This window comes from Phyllobates terribilis, unplaced genomic scaffold (genome assembly GCF_046119375.1).
Source record: "Phyllobates terribilis strain yellow unplaced genomic scaffold, ASM4611937v1 Scaffold_1__5_contigs__length_1240528914, whole genome shotgun sequence".
NCBI classification, from domain to species: domain Eukaryota; kingdom Metazoa; phylum Chordata; class Amphibia; order Anura; family Dendrobatidae; genus Phyllobates; species Phyllobates terribilis.
In genome coordinates, this window is record NW_027362761.1 from 844,688,614 (window position 1) to 844,705,228 (window position 16,615).

Genomic DNA, 16,615 nt, shown 5'->3' on the forward strand with positions numbered 1-16,615 from the left:
GGTAACGCCTTTTTTTGCCAATCTGGGATATCATCCAAATATTTTGCCTAGGTCTCCGGTTGCTACTTCAGTACCAGAGGTTGAAGACAGAGTGGCAGTGTTGCAACGTAATCTTGAAGTTTTGAAGGACTCCCTGACCGTAGCACAGGAGCGTTACAAAAAGTCGGCCGATAGATTCCGGAAACCGTCACCTATGTATAAGGTAGGAGACTCAGTTTGGTTGTCCACCAAGAATCTAAGATTGGGTGTTCCTTCGCAGAAACTGGGACAGAAGTTCATCGGTCCATTCAAGATCACTGGGATTGCAAGCTCTGTGGCCTGTCGGCTGAAGCTACCACAAACTTTAAAGGTACACCCAGTATTTCATGTTTCTTTATTAAAACCGGTTTCTCCTAACACGTTTCAGGGACGTATCGTATCTCCACCTCCACCAGTGTTGGTTGATGGCGAAGAACAATTTGTGGTACAGGATATTGTTGATTCAAGACTTCATAGGAACCGGCTTCAGTATCTAGTTAGATGGCAAGGTTACTTTCCCGAAAACGATTCTTGGGAACCAGTAAGTAACATCAATGCTCCCCTGAAAGTTGCTCAGTTTCATCGAAGATACCCTTACAAGCCTGGTCCAGGACCGTCCTGAGGCTGTCTTTAGGGGGGGAGTAATGTCAGTATTCCAGGTTTTCTAGGTCACCTTGTGAATGATTTTGCCCTTTGTTAAAATGGAGTTTGCTGTTTTTGTATGCCCTACTTCATGTTCGTTTGTTTAAAACCCGGCCAAGGTGCTGACTTCCTTGCTGGAGTATTCTGCTTCCACTTCCCTTCAACTCATCTGCCTTGTACTTCTATTACCTCCCAGATCTTCTGTGTATTTACCGAAGGGCTCTTTACCAGGTTTATCTACAGGTGGTTCTCGGCAGAAGTGAGCTTCTACCCAGGGCTTTGGACATTCTCTGCATATGTAAGGTACACTCACTGTGTTCTCATTAGCTTGTTGACTTTGTAATTTAACCCTTGGTTCTCTCCATCTGGTAAGAACTGTGCTTCTGAACTGTGTTTAATCCTTCATTCACTCTCTCTGGTGAGAGCTGTTGGAACTATTACTGGAATAATACTTAAATGTGAACTTGTTTCTTGACTTCCCTGTATTCACACCGCATCTGGGATTAACTTGTGAACTTGTTTCTGGACTTCCCTGCGTTACTGCATACCTGGATTGGACTCTTACTACACCATCAGTGTTTGAACTAAAGCCCCCATCACACTAAGCGAGATCGCTAGCGAGATCGCTGCTGAGTCACAAGTTTTGTGACGCAACAGCGACCTCAGTAGCGATCTCGCTACGTTTGACACTTAGCAGCGACCAGGACCCTGCTGTGAGATCGCTGGTCGTGTCGGAATGGTCTGGACATTTCTTTGATCGTTGAAGCCCCGCTGGGTAGCATGCATCGGTGTGTTTGACACCTTACCAACGACCTTGTTGACGACTCAGACACAGAAACACATAGGCGTGCATCGTTATACAGATCATTACGGGTCGCTGCATCGCTGCTGCGTCGTTGGGAAGATCTGACTGTTTGACATCTCAACAGCGACCACATAGCGACGCAGCAACGATCCCTGACCGGTCGTATCGTTGTCGGGATCGCTGTAGCGTCGCTTAGTGTGACGGGGCCTTAAGCCACGTCACCTGTGTGTCAGACTTTCCTTTTGGGTCACATTTGTGTGGAGACTCCGTCGTAAGAACCTTGCCGATTTTGCTATATAAGTTTCAAGGACTTAATATCGCTGGACTTGTTTATTTGCATGTCACTATAGGTTATCAGTATATTGTTTTTTGGGTGTTATTGCTGTTGTATAAATACACTATTTGCATTAAAGAAACCCATCTCTGATCGTTCATTGCTCCACGCTATCAGAATCCTCGAGTTCCTACAATAGTATTACAGCATCCTAGATCAATCAATTCACAGTCACACTGATTATGCAGGTTCAGCCCCTCCCGTATTTCTTGAATCTTTGGATTATTATTCACAGACTTAGACTACCATTCCAATTTCAATGTGATTTCTACTATTTAGATATTCTATTTTTAAGAGACTTCCGATTAATACAGAAGTTTAAAAAAGCCATTCTCCAACATGTAATCAATTCGAAGAAAATAGGAATGATCAGTAAGTAAACTAGTTGCAGACCTACCCGGGCTTTCAATTACCAAAGTGGAATAAAATAGTAATAAACACTTTTATTAGAATGTATTCAAAATATTTGACCTTTATGGGAATTTCATTGTGCACCTGATGACAAAGTATTTAATCTCAATGTGTTTTTTCTAATCAGTCAAGTTACATATTTGTATAGGGTATACATTATTTGAAATTATGGGATTTCCTGGTAAAACTGGATCATAGGATACAAAGTTCTGCACAGCCATCAGTTATCTTTCAACGTTTTGCTGGATTCTGCGTTTTTTTAAGTGAAGCATACTTTGTAATACTGTAGACACTGTAGTAAATTCTTCCTGGGAGTAGATCCACAAATGGCCTTGCATAAATCTATTAGGCATGTGCTTGGACCTTGTCCTGGGTATGCTAGTGTTATGCTGAAGAATATCCACGTAATGTCTCTATGGAATTTACTTGGATATGCATATTTGGATCAAGTTTATTGATATCAGTTTATTTCTTACTCATAAGGGATCTGAACCAGTGAGTAAAGAACATGAAAACATTTTATCGGAAGCATTGACTGAACAGCAAACAATGGACAGTGACTTGCTGAAAAAGAGACTTGGCGGGATTGTCACTGTCAGCACTTTGTGACCTTGAACAGTATTTTGTTCAAACTGCAGTGAAAATGTTGCAAAGTCATTTTTTCAGTACAAAAAAAAGAGCAACACGCCAATTCTGGAGGCATTTTTGCTTGAAAAAAAAAAAAGCTCCAGATGTAATCAATAGAAGCAGTAATAAAAGTCCCATGTACTCAAAAAACACTCCGAAAACATTTAAATGTTTTTTTTAGTTGTGGATTTCTTAAAGTCAGAAAAATATGCATGAAAATACTTCATGTGACCATACCCTGAATCCATATAAACAAAAAATAATAATAATTGATGGCTAGACATATAGACTTTGATAGATAAATAATATACAGTTGTGCTCAAAAGTTTACATATCCTGGCAGTATTTTTCCTTTCTTGGCCTTGTTTCAGAGAATATAAATGATAACAAAAATACTTTTTCTCCACTCATGGTTATTGGTTGGGTGAAGCCATTTATTGTCAAACTACTGTGTTTTCTCTTTTTAAATCTTAATGACAACCAAAAACATCCAAATGACCCTGATCAAAAGTTCACATGAATTATCATTCATATTCTCTGAAACATGGCCAGGAAAGGAAAAATTATGCCGGGGTATGTAAACTTTTGAGCACAACTGTTTGTAAATATTGTATCTCTCGCTCTCTCTCTTGCTCTATCTATCTACAGTGGGGGAAATAATTATTTGATCCCTTGATGTTTTTGTAAGTTGGCCACTGACAAAGACATAAACAGTCTATAATTTTAAAGGTAGGTTAATTTTAACATTGAGAGATAGAATATCCCCCCCAAAAAATCATGAAAATCACATTGCATAAATGAGATAATTTTTTTGCATTTTGCAGTGAGAAATAAGTATTTGATCCCTCTGGCAAAAAACACTTAATACTTGGTGGCAAAACCCTTGTTGGCAAGCTCAGCACTCAGATGGTTTTTGCAGTTGATGATGAGGCTTGTGCAAATGTCAGGAGGAATTTTGGTCCACCCATCGTAGCAGATCATCTCTAAATCATTACGATTTTGAGGCTGTCGCTTGGCAACTCGGAGCTTCAACTACCTTCATAAGTTTTCTATTGGATTAAGGTCTGGAGACTGGCTAGGCCACTGCATGAACTTACTGTGCTTCTTTTTGAGCCACTCCTTTGTTGCCTTGGAGGTATGTTTTGGGTCATTGGCTTGCTGGAAGACCCAGCCATGACCCATCTTCAATGCTCTTACTGAGGGAAGGAGGTTGTTGGCCAAAATCTCATGATACATGACCCCATCCATCTCCCCTTCAGTACGGTACATTCGTCATGTCCCCTTTGCAGAAAAGCACCCCCAAAGTATAATGTTTCCCCCACCATGCTTCACGGTTGGGACGATGTTCTTAGGGTTGTACTCATCCTTCTTCTTCCTCTAAACACGGCGAGTTGAGTTAATGTCAAAGAGCTCTATTTTTGTCTCATCTGACCACAGCACGTTCTCCCAATAACTCACAGAATCATCCAGGTGTTCATTGGCAAACTTCAGACAGGCCTGCACATGTGCCTTCTTGAGCAGGGAGACCTTGCGGTCACTGCAGGATTTTAAACCTTTAAGGCGTAATGTGTTACCAATGGTTTTCTTGGTGCCCCAGATCGATGTCGATTGACAGTCATTTTGCATTTCTTCAATATTATTGCACCATTGCACCAACAGTTGTCTCCTTCTCACCCAGCGTCTTACTTATGGTTTTGTAGCCCATTCCGGCTTTGTGCAGGTCAATGATCTTGTCCCTGACATTCTTTGGTCTTGCCCATGTTGTAGAGGTTAGAGTCTGACTGATCAATTGAGTCTGTGGACAGGAGTCTTTTATACAGGTGACTATGTAAGACAGCTGTCTTTAATGCAGGTAACGAGTTGATTCGGAGCGTCTAACTGGTCTGTAGGAGCCAGAACTCATAATGGTTTGTAGGGGATCAAATACTTATTTCTCACTGCAAAATGCAAAAAAATGTATCTAATTTATCCAATGTAATTTTCTTGATTCTTTTTTAGATATTCTATCTCTCAATGTTAAAATTAACCTACTCTTAAAATTATAGATTGTTCATGTCTTTGTCAGTGGGCAAACTTACAAAACAGCAAGGAATCAAATACTGTATATATTTATCTATCTATCTAGATATTGTAGCAAAGCCAGGTTGGACTGGGATAAATGTTAACACTGTGGGTCTTAGTTTGATGAACCTGGCTAGCTTTGACTAAGTACTTTAGTAGCCAACCCTGACAATCTTTGAGTAAGTACTTGCTTTGACTAAGTACAGTACTTCGCACAGTACTGTATATAGAGAAAGAGAGCAATGATTTGGACTGTCTAACATCTGTTTTTTACAGTATATTCTTAGCATCCATAATGGGTGTTGGGACACTAAAGGTTCTCTAAATACATCAGGAAAATGGCATGACAAGTACCTGAGGTTTCATCCACTCTTTCATCTACGATATGGTCCTTCTGATGAACCCATTCACTGTTGCACTTGAAGTAGATTTGCGTGGCTGGGCTGGCCTTACAGTAGAGGTTGACCGGCTTATTTTTCACAATGTAAGCTTCTTCAGGTTCAATAAGAAAATGAGGCAATGGTTCTGGTGGATCTGATGGGAACGTCTCTGGTAGTTCGTGAAAGAAGTCATCATCTGTGGTAAAAGAAATATCTAATTTAGATAGATTCCAAGCCTCATTTTTTACATTCTTTCTACTCTGGGCAGACATAACTATGCATACCTAAGAATTGAGTGTAGGTTTTACTTTTACAATATACAGTTAGACAACACATATCAAACTAACACAGTAGATGACATTTCATTTTTGACTGCAGCTTTATTTTTATTTTGTCGCTTATATCGGAGATTGGACTCATTGGATTATGTACCTTCTGAATCCTGTCATGTTCAAATGTTTTCCTTTAAAAACCATCAGTGAAAAATGATACAATCAAACAGACTTGAAAGGTAAAAGGTTTAGTAAATCATTAGAAGTAATGTGATACTTCTCCAGGGAGAAGAAGGATATATTACTAATAATTACATTTATAGATTTTCTTTTGTGACCTGGCTGCATCCACCACTTAGTCAGTAACACATTCCCAGATGCAAAACTGGCAATAGGTTTAATGTAGTTCTGCATTAATTTTGCACTTCTTTTTATATAGCAAACGTTATTTCTGTAATATAAATATAATGATGAAAAGACCATATCGTCTATTAAAGTAGAGCCATACACATGAAGCCGGGCTACCACGAAGAAACAGTTTATTAACTTCTTGACTGAAGCCCATGGAAGTTCACTTAGCTGAAATTATGCAGACTTGATAACGCAGCCGTTTCTGAACATAGGGCCACTCAGCTAACATACATACAAATCTATGAATACGGGTTCAACCAATCCACCAAACCTTCCCGTTATCTATGCTCCTAAACATTAGACAAGACAACAGAATTTACAAAAAAGCAGTCAAAGATATAGTTTCGAATTTAGTTTCCATAAATATGTAATTTTTTAGCTAATTTAAATGCCGCAGTTCTCCAGAATCTGGCATTGTTTTTCATTTGCTCCTGCATCCTTCCATTCCTGAGATAAGACCCTCTTTTCCCTGTATGTAAATCTCATCATTTTAGCCAAGAGGGCATGGTCTTCAAATATTATATATATCTAAAAAAAAAGTATTTTTTTGCTCTATAAACGTACATATAGTCTACATAAATTAAAACTTAGGTTTTATTACATCCGAAAATGGAAGAAAACCAAACAAAAATGCTTAAAAAACCTCTATGGAGTTCCTTAGACTGAACAAGTTTCTCATTGACTATCCGTGCTGCTATCGGCACCTACTTTATTCGCTAGTCAATCTCATTACATATGAAGTGTGTGTCTGCATTGCGCACATCTCCTATGTAATAAAGGCTCACTGTCACAGATTATTAAAATGTAAATACACTGCTCCCCCAACATTTGCCTGTCAAGGAATTTTTCAATGAATTGCCCTAAAAGCTACATTTTAAAGGAGTTATCCACGCATGATGACCACTTAAAATGGCAAGCGGAGCTGAATCTTAATGGTTTGTATATTACACACTGTTAGGATTTGGACAGACAATCCCTTAAACATGTAAATACTTGTTTAGCGTAGGAATTTTTCTTTTCAGGTGCCCTAGTGTCACTATAAATTGTAAATATGTATATTGAATAATAAGTATAACCTATTGACTATTAGGGTCATTTTTTTCTTTTGGATAACAACCAAATGACTAAAAAGACTAAATTGATATACAGGTAAGTAGGGGTCATATATCTGGAACTTATATGTACAGAAATGAAAAATAACCACCAAAAGAAAGTGGCGTTACATCAGTCTTGCAAAATGTGGGTGTGGCCCTTCAAATTGTTAGGCAAATGGATAATAATATAAAGGAAAAAAAGGTTGCACTTCAAACAGCAAAAAAACATGAAAAAAATGTATTCCATGCCATCATATATATGGAGAGTGATCAGTCATTATTGAGAGCCCAGTGATCATTTAGACCAGTGTTTCCCAAACTCTGTCCTCACGGACCCCAACGCATCGTGTTTTCAGGACCTCCTTAGTATTGCACAGGTGAGAGAACCTGTGGCAGTTTCTGATGCCTTAATAATAATTCTATCACCTGGGCAATACTAAGGAAATCCTGAAAACATGACATGTGGGGGGCCGTGAGGCCTGGAATTTGGAAAACACTGATTTAGACCATGGATAAAAAAGATGAAGAATTTAGGACTGTTGCTGCCTGCCTGCCTGCCTGCTAAAGAGCACATAACCACCCTGAAAATAAGCTTTACATGTCTCTAATAGGTAATTTACTATATATCCACAGCTTATAGCTGAGCTCTTTTACTACTGACTACAAATGTCAAAATACCTTAGCTAAGGCCTCAAATTTTCCCCTCTAAATGATTTTATGCAGGTACACAGAGTCAGACTAGGGTGGCAATGGCCCATCAGTAAAATTGACTCTGGGGGGTCCACTGTTTAGCTCATGCAAATATTACATCACCCTCTTTCTTAAATGTATCTTTGCTTCTATATAATGATAAAGTAGATAGTTTGATGAATGAATAATGAGATGCTGCTTTTGTCTGTACATAGTGAATCAAATGTACTGGGCCACCTACAGCTCATGTAGGCCCACTGGGGGATTCACCTATTCTCCCGTGAGCCAGTCCAAGCTTGCAGGCACCTGTAGTGGTGGCCATTTGTAGACATTGTTCTCCATAATATGACATACTATAAAACATATTTAGCATTCCTGCCTTACACATTTATTCTCAGTCGTTGCTACAATATATAATAATTTATTGCTATTTTTTTACTGCTCAGAAAGTATAATTTCAAGTCAATCAAAATAAATGTAACTTCTCTTTTAAATTGAAAGAGTGAGTATTGTACTGTAAAATATAGTGTCCATTACACGTGCTTGAAGTGTAAAGCAAATTTACCTACAATAGATTTTAACAAGTTATGCTTCAACTTCAATTTGAAACAAAGCTAATTTTACATGCATCTGCTGCTTATTACTCGGGAAGATTAAGATGCATTGCGGGTTGTGCAGTTTGGTTTACTGTGAGCTACACATATACTTTGATTCACAGGATTACGGAAAGCCTAGGCAATACCTTGTGAAATTAGAATGAGCAGGTGGTGGTGGTGTTACAGCAACAGATCACCTTTGATCGCTGTGCTTATTATCTGCCAAGTCTGTGTTGTACGAGGTCTGAGGCAGGGATAGCTTTGTGGAAAGCATAATACTCAGGAGAATTTTGCTTTTAACAGTCATCAATATCTATAATGGTTGTGAAATAAGTTAAATCAAATATCAGGGTGAAGATGTAGAAAAGTCATGATCCTTAGGAGGCTTCTTAGAACACCCTGCACTGCTTTACGTGTATATCATGGGCAAATGAAAATAAATGGGTCAAGAATATAAAATATTAACACGTATAAATTTGGAGCAATGGCAAGCAATAAGATTCCACTTAACAAAAATTCAAAATTCCGGTTATAAAAGAAGCAACCTTTCCATGTACTCTAATATTACATTTTTAGAGATGTTACCAATTATTGTTACAAGGAAGGTATACTTTTTTGTTAACCTTATGCCACACATTAATAGTTAGGAATCTGTTAGAATAAATAGAAAAGGGTGGTTAGGTTTAGAAAACCATTCTGAAATACAGAGGGTTAATAGAATAAATTATTAGAGGGGAGTTCCATATATAGGACCTCAACTAATAGTAAGAACAGCTAGTGGGTATGAAGAACTACTCTGGATCTGAAGAACATGACATGCTCATGTATGACATGCGCAACCCATTAGTTTTAGGGTACTATGCAATACTTTGATTCTCCTCTGGTGGCACTGCAGAATAATTAAACATTTGACCTCAGGTTTCTACATAGATTACAATTGACCTCTTAGGGTCTGGTGTAAGGGGACTATATAGATTTAAAATGTTTGTAATTAAAAAAATATATATATTTTTAGTAAATCACTAGTAAATGTATCAGGAAAATGCACCATTTCTTCGATTTCTAAGCAAGACACGTCTGTGTCCCTGCTGAATATTTTTGACTATCAGTTCAGATCCCAGCACTCACTGCTCTGAGAATATGAAACAACCCTCATCAAGTGACATTTCATCCTCAGTGTGAGTTGATGATCCCCCATCTAAGTGAACTACCCATCTCATGTGACTTTTCTCCTTCTCTGAAGTCGCCATGCTGAAGAAAACATCATGGGGGGGAGGAAGGGAGTCAAGGAGACTAAAGTGCTGTTGGAAATTTGCAATGCTGTTCAGGGCATAAGTAAAGAGAAGACTTATGAGAACTTTAAGAGCTATCTATACTGCAAGCAGACTTAACTTTTAGTCTCAGAGCACAATGTAGAAAAGGGCACCACAAGGGTCTTTTTACTCTACGCGATGCACAGTGTTAAGGGATCCCTGTCCGGCAAAGTGCATGCGGGTTAGCAGTAGTGTTGAGCGAATTTGTTCGGCATTTCAAATTCAGATTCGTGTTCAGGGTTCCGCCTTGTTTGCGCCAAAAAATCAGCTCCGCCTTTTGAACATCCGTGATTTGCCACGCTGTCATGATGTTATCTGCGTGACAGTGTGGCAAATCAGGGATGTTCATGAGCGGAGCCAATTTTTTGGCGCGAACAAGCCGGAACCCCGAACACGAACCCAAATTTGAAATGCCGAACAAATTCGCTCAACACTAGCTAGCAGTCGTTTAATAACCTGCACAAAAGTCTGAAACGAGTGTTCCTACTGTACAAATGCTCGCTCACGATATTTATGCTGTGTAAACAGACCTTAAGACAAATTCTGAAATAAGTCACTAAAAGTTACTCAGGAGCGGGTAGTAAATATGTATAAATGCTAAACAAGGCTTAGTTTAGAATGTAATGCATTAATCACATAATGCTTGTTTTTATAAGAAAGCCTCTTTAATGAATGGCCAGTTCATGTTACGGATTTTTCAGCATTCAATATTTTTACATGGTTCTATAAAACCAGCTTTTCCTGTATTTCTATGAATTTTTCCACCCTTGTTCTTCTTGGAATAATTGCAAAGATACTGATTTTGTCTATGAGGCTAAATGTTATCATTGAGTTTTCCTGCTTTGACAGCAGAGACACACGCCATATATGTCTTGTAGAACTGTGGCTGTAAAAGGGTTTATTTGAAGCATCCATATAGTAGGATCCATTAGCAGTCATAACGCATGACACCAGGTCAAGGAATTATCAATTCTCCAAGGGGCAGGTTTTTTTTTCCTCTACAGTCTTAGATACTTTTCCTTTCCGTGCACACTAGCCCCGGAGCTGTGGCACTGTTCTGACCCACCTTACATCTTAATATCTAATTAAAGAACGACATGGAACAGGAGCAAACTAGAGTCTGTTCAATATATGGTCCCCCCAAGCCACGGATAAATCTTTCATCCTACATTACAAATCCAGCAATTCATTCACAGCCCATCCTATTCTATATGAGCACATAAATATTGACTTGGCTTATGACGAGCCCCAGCCAAGTTACTAAATAAAGTATCTCTTTGAAAACCAGAAAGGAACATTTGTCCTGGGAGAGGACCTGAATATCTTCAGTGTTCTCACTGTATACAGTCTCAGCATCTGTCTGGGATATATTGATGCTCTTTTATTCCCTCTGTACAGTAGAAAACTTGTGTTTTAATGCAAGACTTAAGAGATTCAATACAGTCATCTGGCACTTGCAGGGTTAATTGGCCACATATGGCTATTAAATTAACTAAATGAAAAGTTGCAAAACCCTTTTTTTTCTCTTCGATTTTTTTTGCATATGCAAATATATTTATTTTATTTATTTATTTTACTCGCTTATATAGCTTACAGACATTATCAGCACTTTCCCCATTAGGCTCACAATCTAGAATCCCTATCAGTATGCCTTTGGCCACATGATCTTGTATGGCCATTGATGTACAGGGTGGGCCATTTATATGGATACACCTAAATTAAATGGGAATGGTTGGTGATATCAACTTCTTGTTTGTGGCACATTAGTATATGGGAGGGGGAAAACTTTTCCAGATGGGTGGTGACCATGGTGGCCATTTTGAAGTCGGCCATTTTGGATCCAACTTTATTTTTTTCAATGGGAAGAGGGTCATGTGACACATCAAACTTATTGAAAATTTCATAAGAAAAACAATGGTGTGCTTGGTTTTAACGTAACTTTATTCTTTCATGAGTTTTTTACAAGTTTGTGACCTCTTATAAAATGTGTTCAAAGTGCTGCCCATTGTGTTGGATTGTCAATGCAACCCTCTTCTTCCTGATAGCAACACCGCAGAAGAAATGCTAGCACAGGTTTCCAGTATCCGTTGTTTCAGATGCTGCACATCTCATATCTCCACAGCATAGACAATTGCCTTCAGATGACCCCAAAGATAAAAGTCTAAGGGAGTCAGAACGGGAGACCTTGGTGGCCATTCAACTGGCCCACAACGATCAATCCACTTTCCAGGAAACTGTTCATGTAGGAATGCTTGGACCTGACTCCCATAATGTGATGGTGCACCATCTTGTTGGAAAAACTCAGGGAATGTGCCATCTTCAGTGCATAAAGAGGGCAACACATCACCATGTAGCAATTTCTGATATCCAGTGGCATTGAGGTTTCCATTGATTAAGAATGGCCCCACTATCTTAGCACCTCATATACCATACCATCAAGATTCGAGATGTGCAGCATCTGAAACAAAGATGGCGGCGGTCAGTCAATCGTTCGGCTGATCCTGGCGGCAGCGTGTATGGCATGTACGGCACGTTCGCGACGGTGTTCCGCTGGTGGTACCGCGCAAAAGGCTGGTACCACCAGCGGTTTCCATATTGAGACACCCATCACTTGGGTGTCCCAATATGGCGGTCGACGAACTTCCGCCGCTTGGAATTCTGGGATCCGGACACATTTGGACAGAACAGGATGTGAAGACATTACAAGGTAAGTATATTATAGATGGTTAAAAACATCAATTCAAGAGGATAAAAAGTCCAAGTAAAAGCTGATGTTTTTTGAATAAAACAAGTAAATTAGTGATTTAGTTTTGTTTTAATCTTACTACACTTGAGATTACAATGTATTAATAACTGAACATTACATTAGAACCATGATTAATTTAACGTTTGCTGCACATTTCCAATGGCTAGAACGTGGTTAACCTTATAAAGTTTTATTCCCAACTTCTTAGACGGATCATTTTGAAAAAGGCCTGTAGATCAAGTAATTAGGCAATTTACTTATTATTCATATGTGGTCCCCCATTCTCCCTAATCGTCATCATTTTTATTTCATTTAACTATTAGTCAATTATGACTGCTAAATTCAATTATAAAAATTATACAAAAAAAAGAGAAATATAGTTCTTTTTTACAGTTAGAATATTTTTCTAATAAACATATTCGGAAATGATTTATGACTTATTAAACAAATCCATTGCGCTACATTTTTATTCTTAACACAGAACCATTCCATTAAACATGGTTATTATCTGAAACTTTTGAAGTTTCTTCAAGTTACAGTAAGACCAAAAAATTTGTTGTCTATGCCTAATTTATCCCAAAGAACTTTAAATTGTGTTGCGGGTCCATTAGATAGATTTTGGAGAAAAAAAATAATGATATCTAGTTGACGAGCTTGGCAACAAAACAAAAAAAGCCGTCATAAAATGATATCCATCTCTTTACAAAACCCTGAAGCCAGCTATCAGAAACATGAACCGCATCTTAGAATGGGAAATTCTCGGCTAAAGCTTTATCTTGCTAACTCCTGTTTGTACAGCCACGGAGGAGTTTTCAGGGAGAGAATACATAGCTCTACAGGAGTTCTGTGGCTTCTATGATGAAAGTGCTTATATTTGGGGACAAAAGGACACTTTGTTAGAACAAGACATAGTTGTGATTTCCCTGACATTGCTTCAAGGATTGTTTATGTAAAGCAGGTCAAGTAAGAAGGACACAGTGCATACCAAAAAAGACACAGTACAATGCCAATGGATAAAAAAATCTATTTACAACAGGAATATGCTTCCTTTCCATTTTCAAGTAAAATACTGCACACTTAAAGCTATCTCTGATTTTATGACTATTTTATGACTGTCCCAGACATAATTTCCTGTTTCTCTGAATAGAATGTTCAAAGTCTACCTTTAAAAGCTATGTCATTTCAACAGCATTATATTTTTTAATATATTTCTAGAGCATTATTATTTTTTTAATATATGTTTGTTACTGAGTTAAATGTGCAAAACATATGCTGAAAGATCCTTAGCACCTCCTAGTGGTGATTGTAGGAGGACAAATTGTATACAAGTAAATAAGTCCTTTAATAACTTCTTGAGTCATGGAAGGTGCACAAGAATTTTCATAAACACTTGAACCCGATTCATCAAGATCACAATGTTTTATACATGAGCAGGGTTGAGTACCGCATGCCTCTTAATAAATTAAGTGGTTTTCACTTCACAGGTGTGCCCTGTCAGGTTTAATAAGTGGGATTTCTTGCCTTATAAATGGGGTTGGGACCATCAGTTGTGTTGTGCAGAAGTCAGGTGGATACACAGCTGATAGTCCTACTGAATAGACTGTTAGAATTTGTATTATGCCAAGAAAAAAGCAGCTAAGTAAAGAAAAACAAGTGGCCATCATTACTTTAGGAAATGAAGGTCAGTCAGTCCGAAAAATTGGGCAAACTTTGAATGTGTTCCCAAGTGCAGTTGCAAAAACCATCAAGCGCTACAAAGAAACTAGCTTACATGAGGACCGCCCCAGGAAAGGAAGACCAAGAGTCACCTCTGCTTCTGAGGATAAGTTTATCCGAGTCACCAGCCTCAGAAATCGCAGGTTAACAGCAGCTCAGATTAGAGACCAGGTCAATGCCACACAGATTTCTAGCAGCAGACACATCTCTACAACAACTGTTAAGAGGAGACTTTGTGCATCAGGCTTTCATGGTAAAATAGCTGCTAGGAAACCACTGCTAAGGACAGGCAACAAGCAGAAGAGACTTGTTTGGGCTAAAGAACACAAGGAATGGACATTAGACCAGTGGAAATCTGTGCTTTGGTCTGATGAGTCCAAATTTGAGATCTTTGGTTCCAACCACAGTGTCTTTGTGCGAAGCAGAAAAGGTGAACGGATGGACTCTACATGCCTGGTTCCCACCGTGAAGCATGGAGGAGGAGGTGTGATGGTGTGGGGGTGCTTTGCTGGTGACACTGTTGGGGATTAATTCAAAATTGAAGGCATACTGAACCAGCTTGGCTACCACAGCATCTTGCAGCGGCATGCTATTCCATCCGGTTTGCGTTTAGTTGGACCATCATTTATTTTTCAACAGGACAATGACCCGAAACACACCTCCAGGCTGTGTAAGGGCTATTTGACCAACAAGGAGAGTGATGGTGTGCTACGCCAGATGACCGGGCCTCCACAGTCACCAGACCTGAACCCAATCGAGATGGTTTGGGGTGAGCTGGACCGCAGAGTGAAGGCAAAAGGGCCAACAAGTGCTAAGCATCTCTGTTAACTCCTTCAAGATTGTTGGAAGACCATTTCCGGTGACTACCTCTTGAAGCTCATCAAGAGAATGCCAAGAGTGTGCAAAGCAGTCATCAAAGCAAAAGGTGGCTACTTTGAAGAACCTAGAATATAAGACATATTTTCAGTTGTTTCACACTTTTTGTTAAGTATATAATTGCACATGTGTTAATTCATAGTTTTGATGCCTTCAGTGTGAGTGTATAATTTTCATAGTCATGAAAATACAGAAAAATCTTTAAATGAGAAGGTGTGTCCAAACTTTTGGTCTGTACTGTATGTGAATATACTCCCAAGTAATTTTTATAGTCAGTGTTCTCCTCCCTCTGGCAGCTATACTAGTTACCAGTGATTTACCATGCAGGCAGATAATAATTGTACACTTGCTAGTGCCAAGCCTTCTCCCCTCTACCCTCCTGTCCCTGTACATACGTAACTCCACAATTATTCCACATTCAAAATATATCATATAACATTACAAACAAGTCTATTCCCAGAAATAGTCTTCTCACTGTTGGTATACATTGCTGTTATAGAATCACTATACAAAGAATTTGAATGATGATTGAAGAGAGCAGTAAAACATGCTTATCCACCACCACTCAGTTCAGTTCATTAGGTGGATGTGCACATTGATATATGCTTTGGACACCAGGGGGCACCATAACATGCAAGTAAATGTAACAACTCTTCAATGTATGCACAAAAAGTATAATGTTTACTGGTAGGATAATCCCCTTAAGATATTACCATGTAACTAATTACAAGTATTTATGAATTTTTAGAAATACTTAGAATGCTGAAAAGACTATTAGAAAGAAGCACAAACACTGTACCCAGTATGTTCTGTTGAGTATCAGGATGGAGGAATTTTGGAGGTAATTTATCACAGGTTTTATCTTTCACTTATATGTACTGCTATTAAAGCTTTATCAGCAGATTATTATCCAGAAACTTAAATAAGCAAAAATAGGTTTTCTACTTTATTTATATTGTTTACTTAAATTCAGTTTCTCACTTCAAGTAATAAAAAGTTAACTTTCTATTATCACAGGTTTATCATATTTAGTATATTATAGAGGTTCTGTCAGGAATTGAGCAGTTGTACTTTATCAGCAACAATACATTTGTACCTGAATGGGTTAATATGCAGTAAATGATGCAATCAATATATTTCAGTACTGTTCACATGGCTTCTTTTGCAAATAACATATGACTGTTAAATCATTTCAATTCAAAATGTATCTGGATGAATTTCTGCTATTTTTTTTTTAAATCCAACATTAGAAGCATAAATGCCAAGAGCACTTGATCAGTGCATTCAACGTGAAAGTCCTTCTTAAAGGAGGTATCCGGGTCTTAAAAAAAATAAAAATGTGCCTAATCCCTAATAGGCAGATAGTTGCAAGCTATCTGCCTGTTGTGCCTGGCACCGTTCTCCGCCGGCACAGAGTATTCACAGACTGCTTCTCCTGGCTATTCAGCTGCTCTCTGTCAACAGAGCAGCCCGGAAGAGGAAGAGCTGCTCTGTTGACAGAGAGCAGCTGAATAGCCAGGAGAAGCAATCTGGGACCACTCTGTGCCGGTGGAGAACGGTGCTGGGCACTGCTGGCTTCATGCTGATTGACAGCTGGCTCCACCAGTTAGGCAGCGGGGATCC

The 16,615-nt window shown here is 38.7% G+C and overlaps 1 protein-coding gene across 2 annotated transcripts in view; it reads right to left on the reverse strand.

Annotated features, from left to right (window-relative positions):
- The window catches only part of UNC5C (unc-5 netrin receptor C), a 518,170-nt gene that overhangs the window by 226,297 nt on the left and 275,258 nt on the right, over positions 1-16,615 (reverse strand). For both annotated transcript variants that reach the window (XM_073638355.1, XM_073638362.1), the window contains exon 3: positions 5,253-5,474. In XM_073638355.1, coding sequence (XP_073494456.1) covers positions 5,253-5,474 — 222 coding nt within the window. The remainder of the gene's footprint in view (positions 1-5,252; positions 5,475-16,615) is intronic.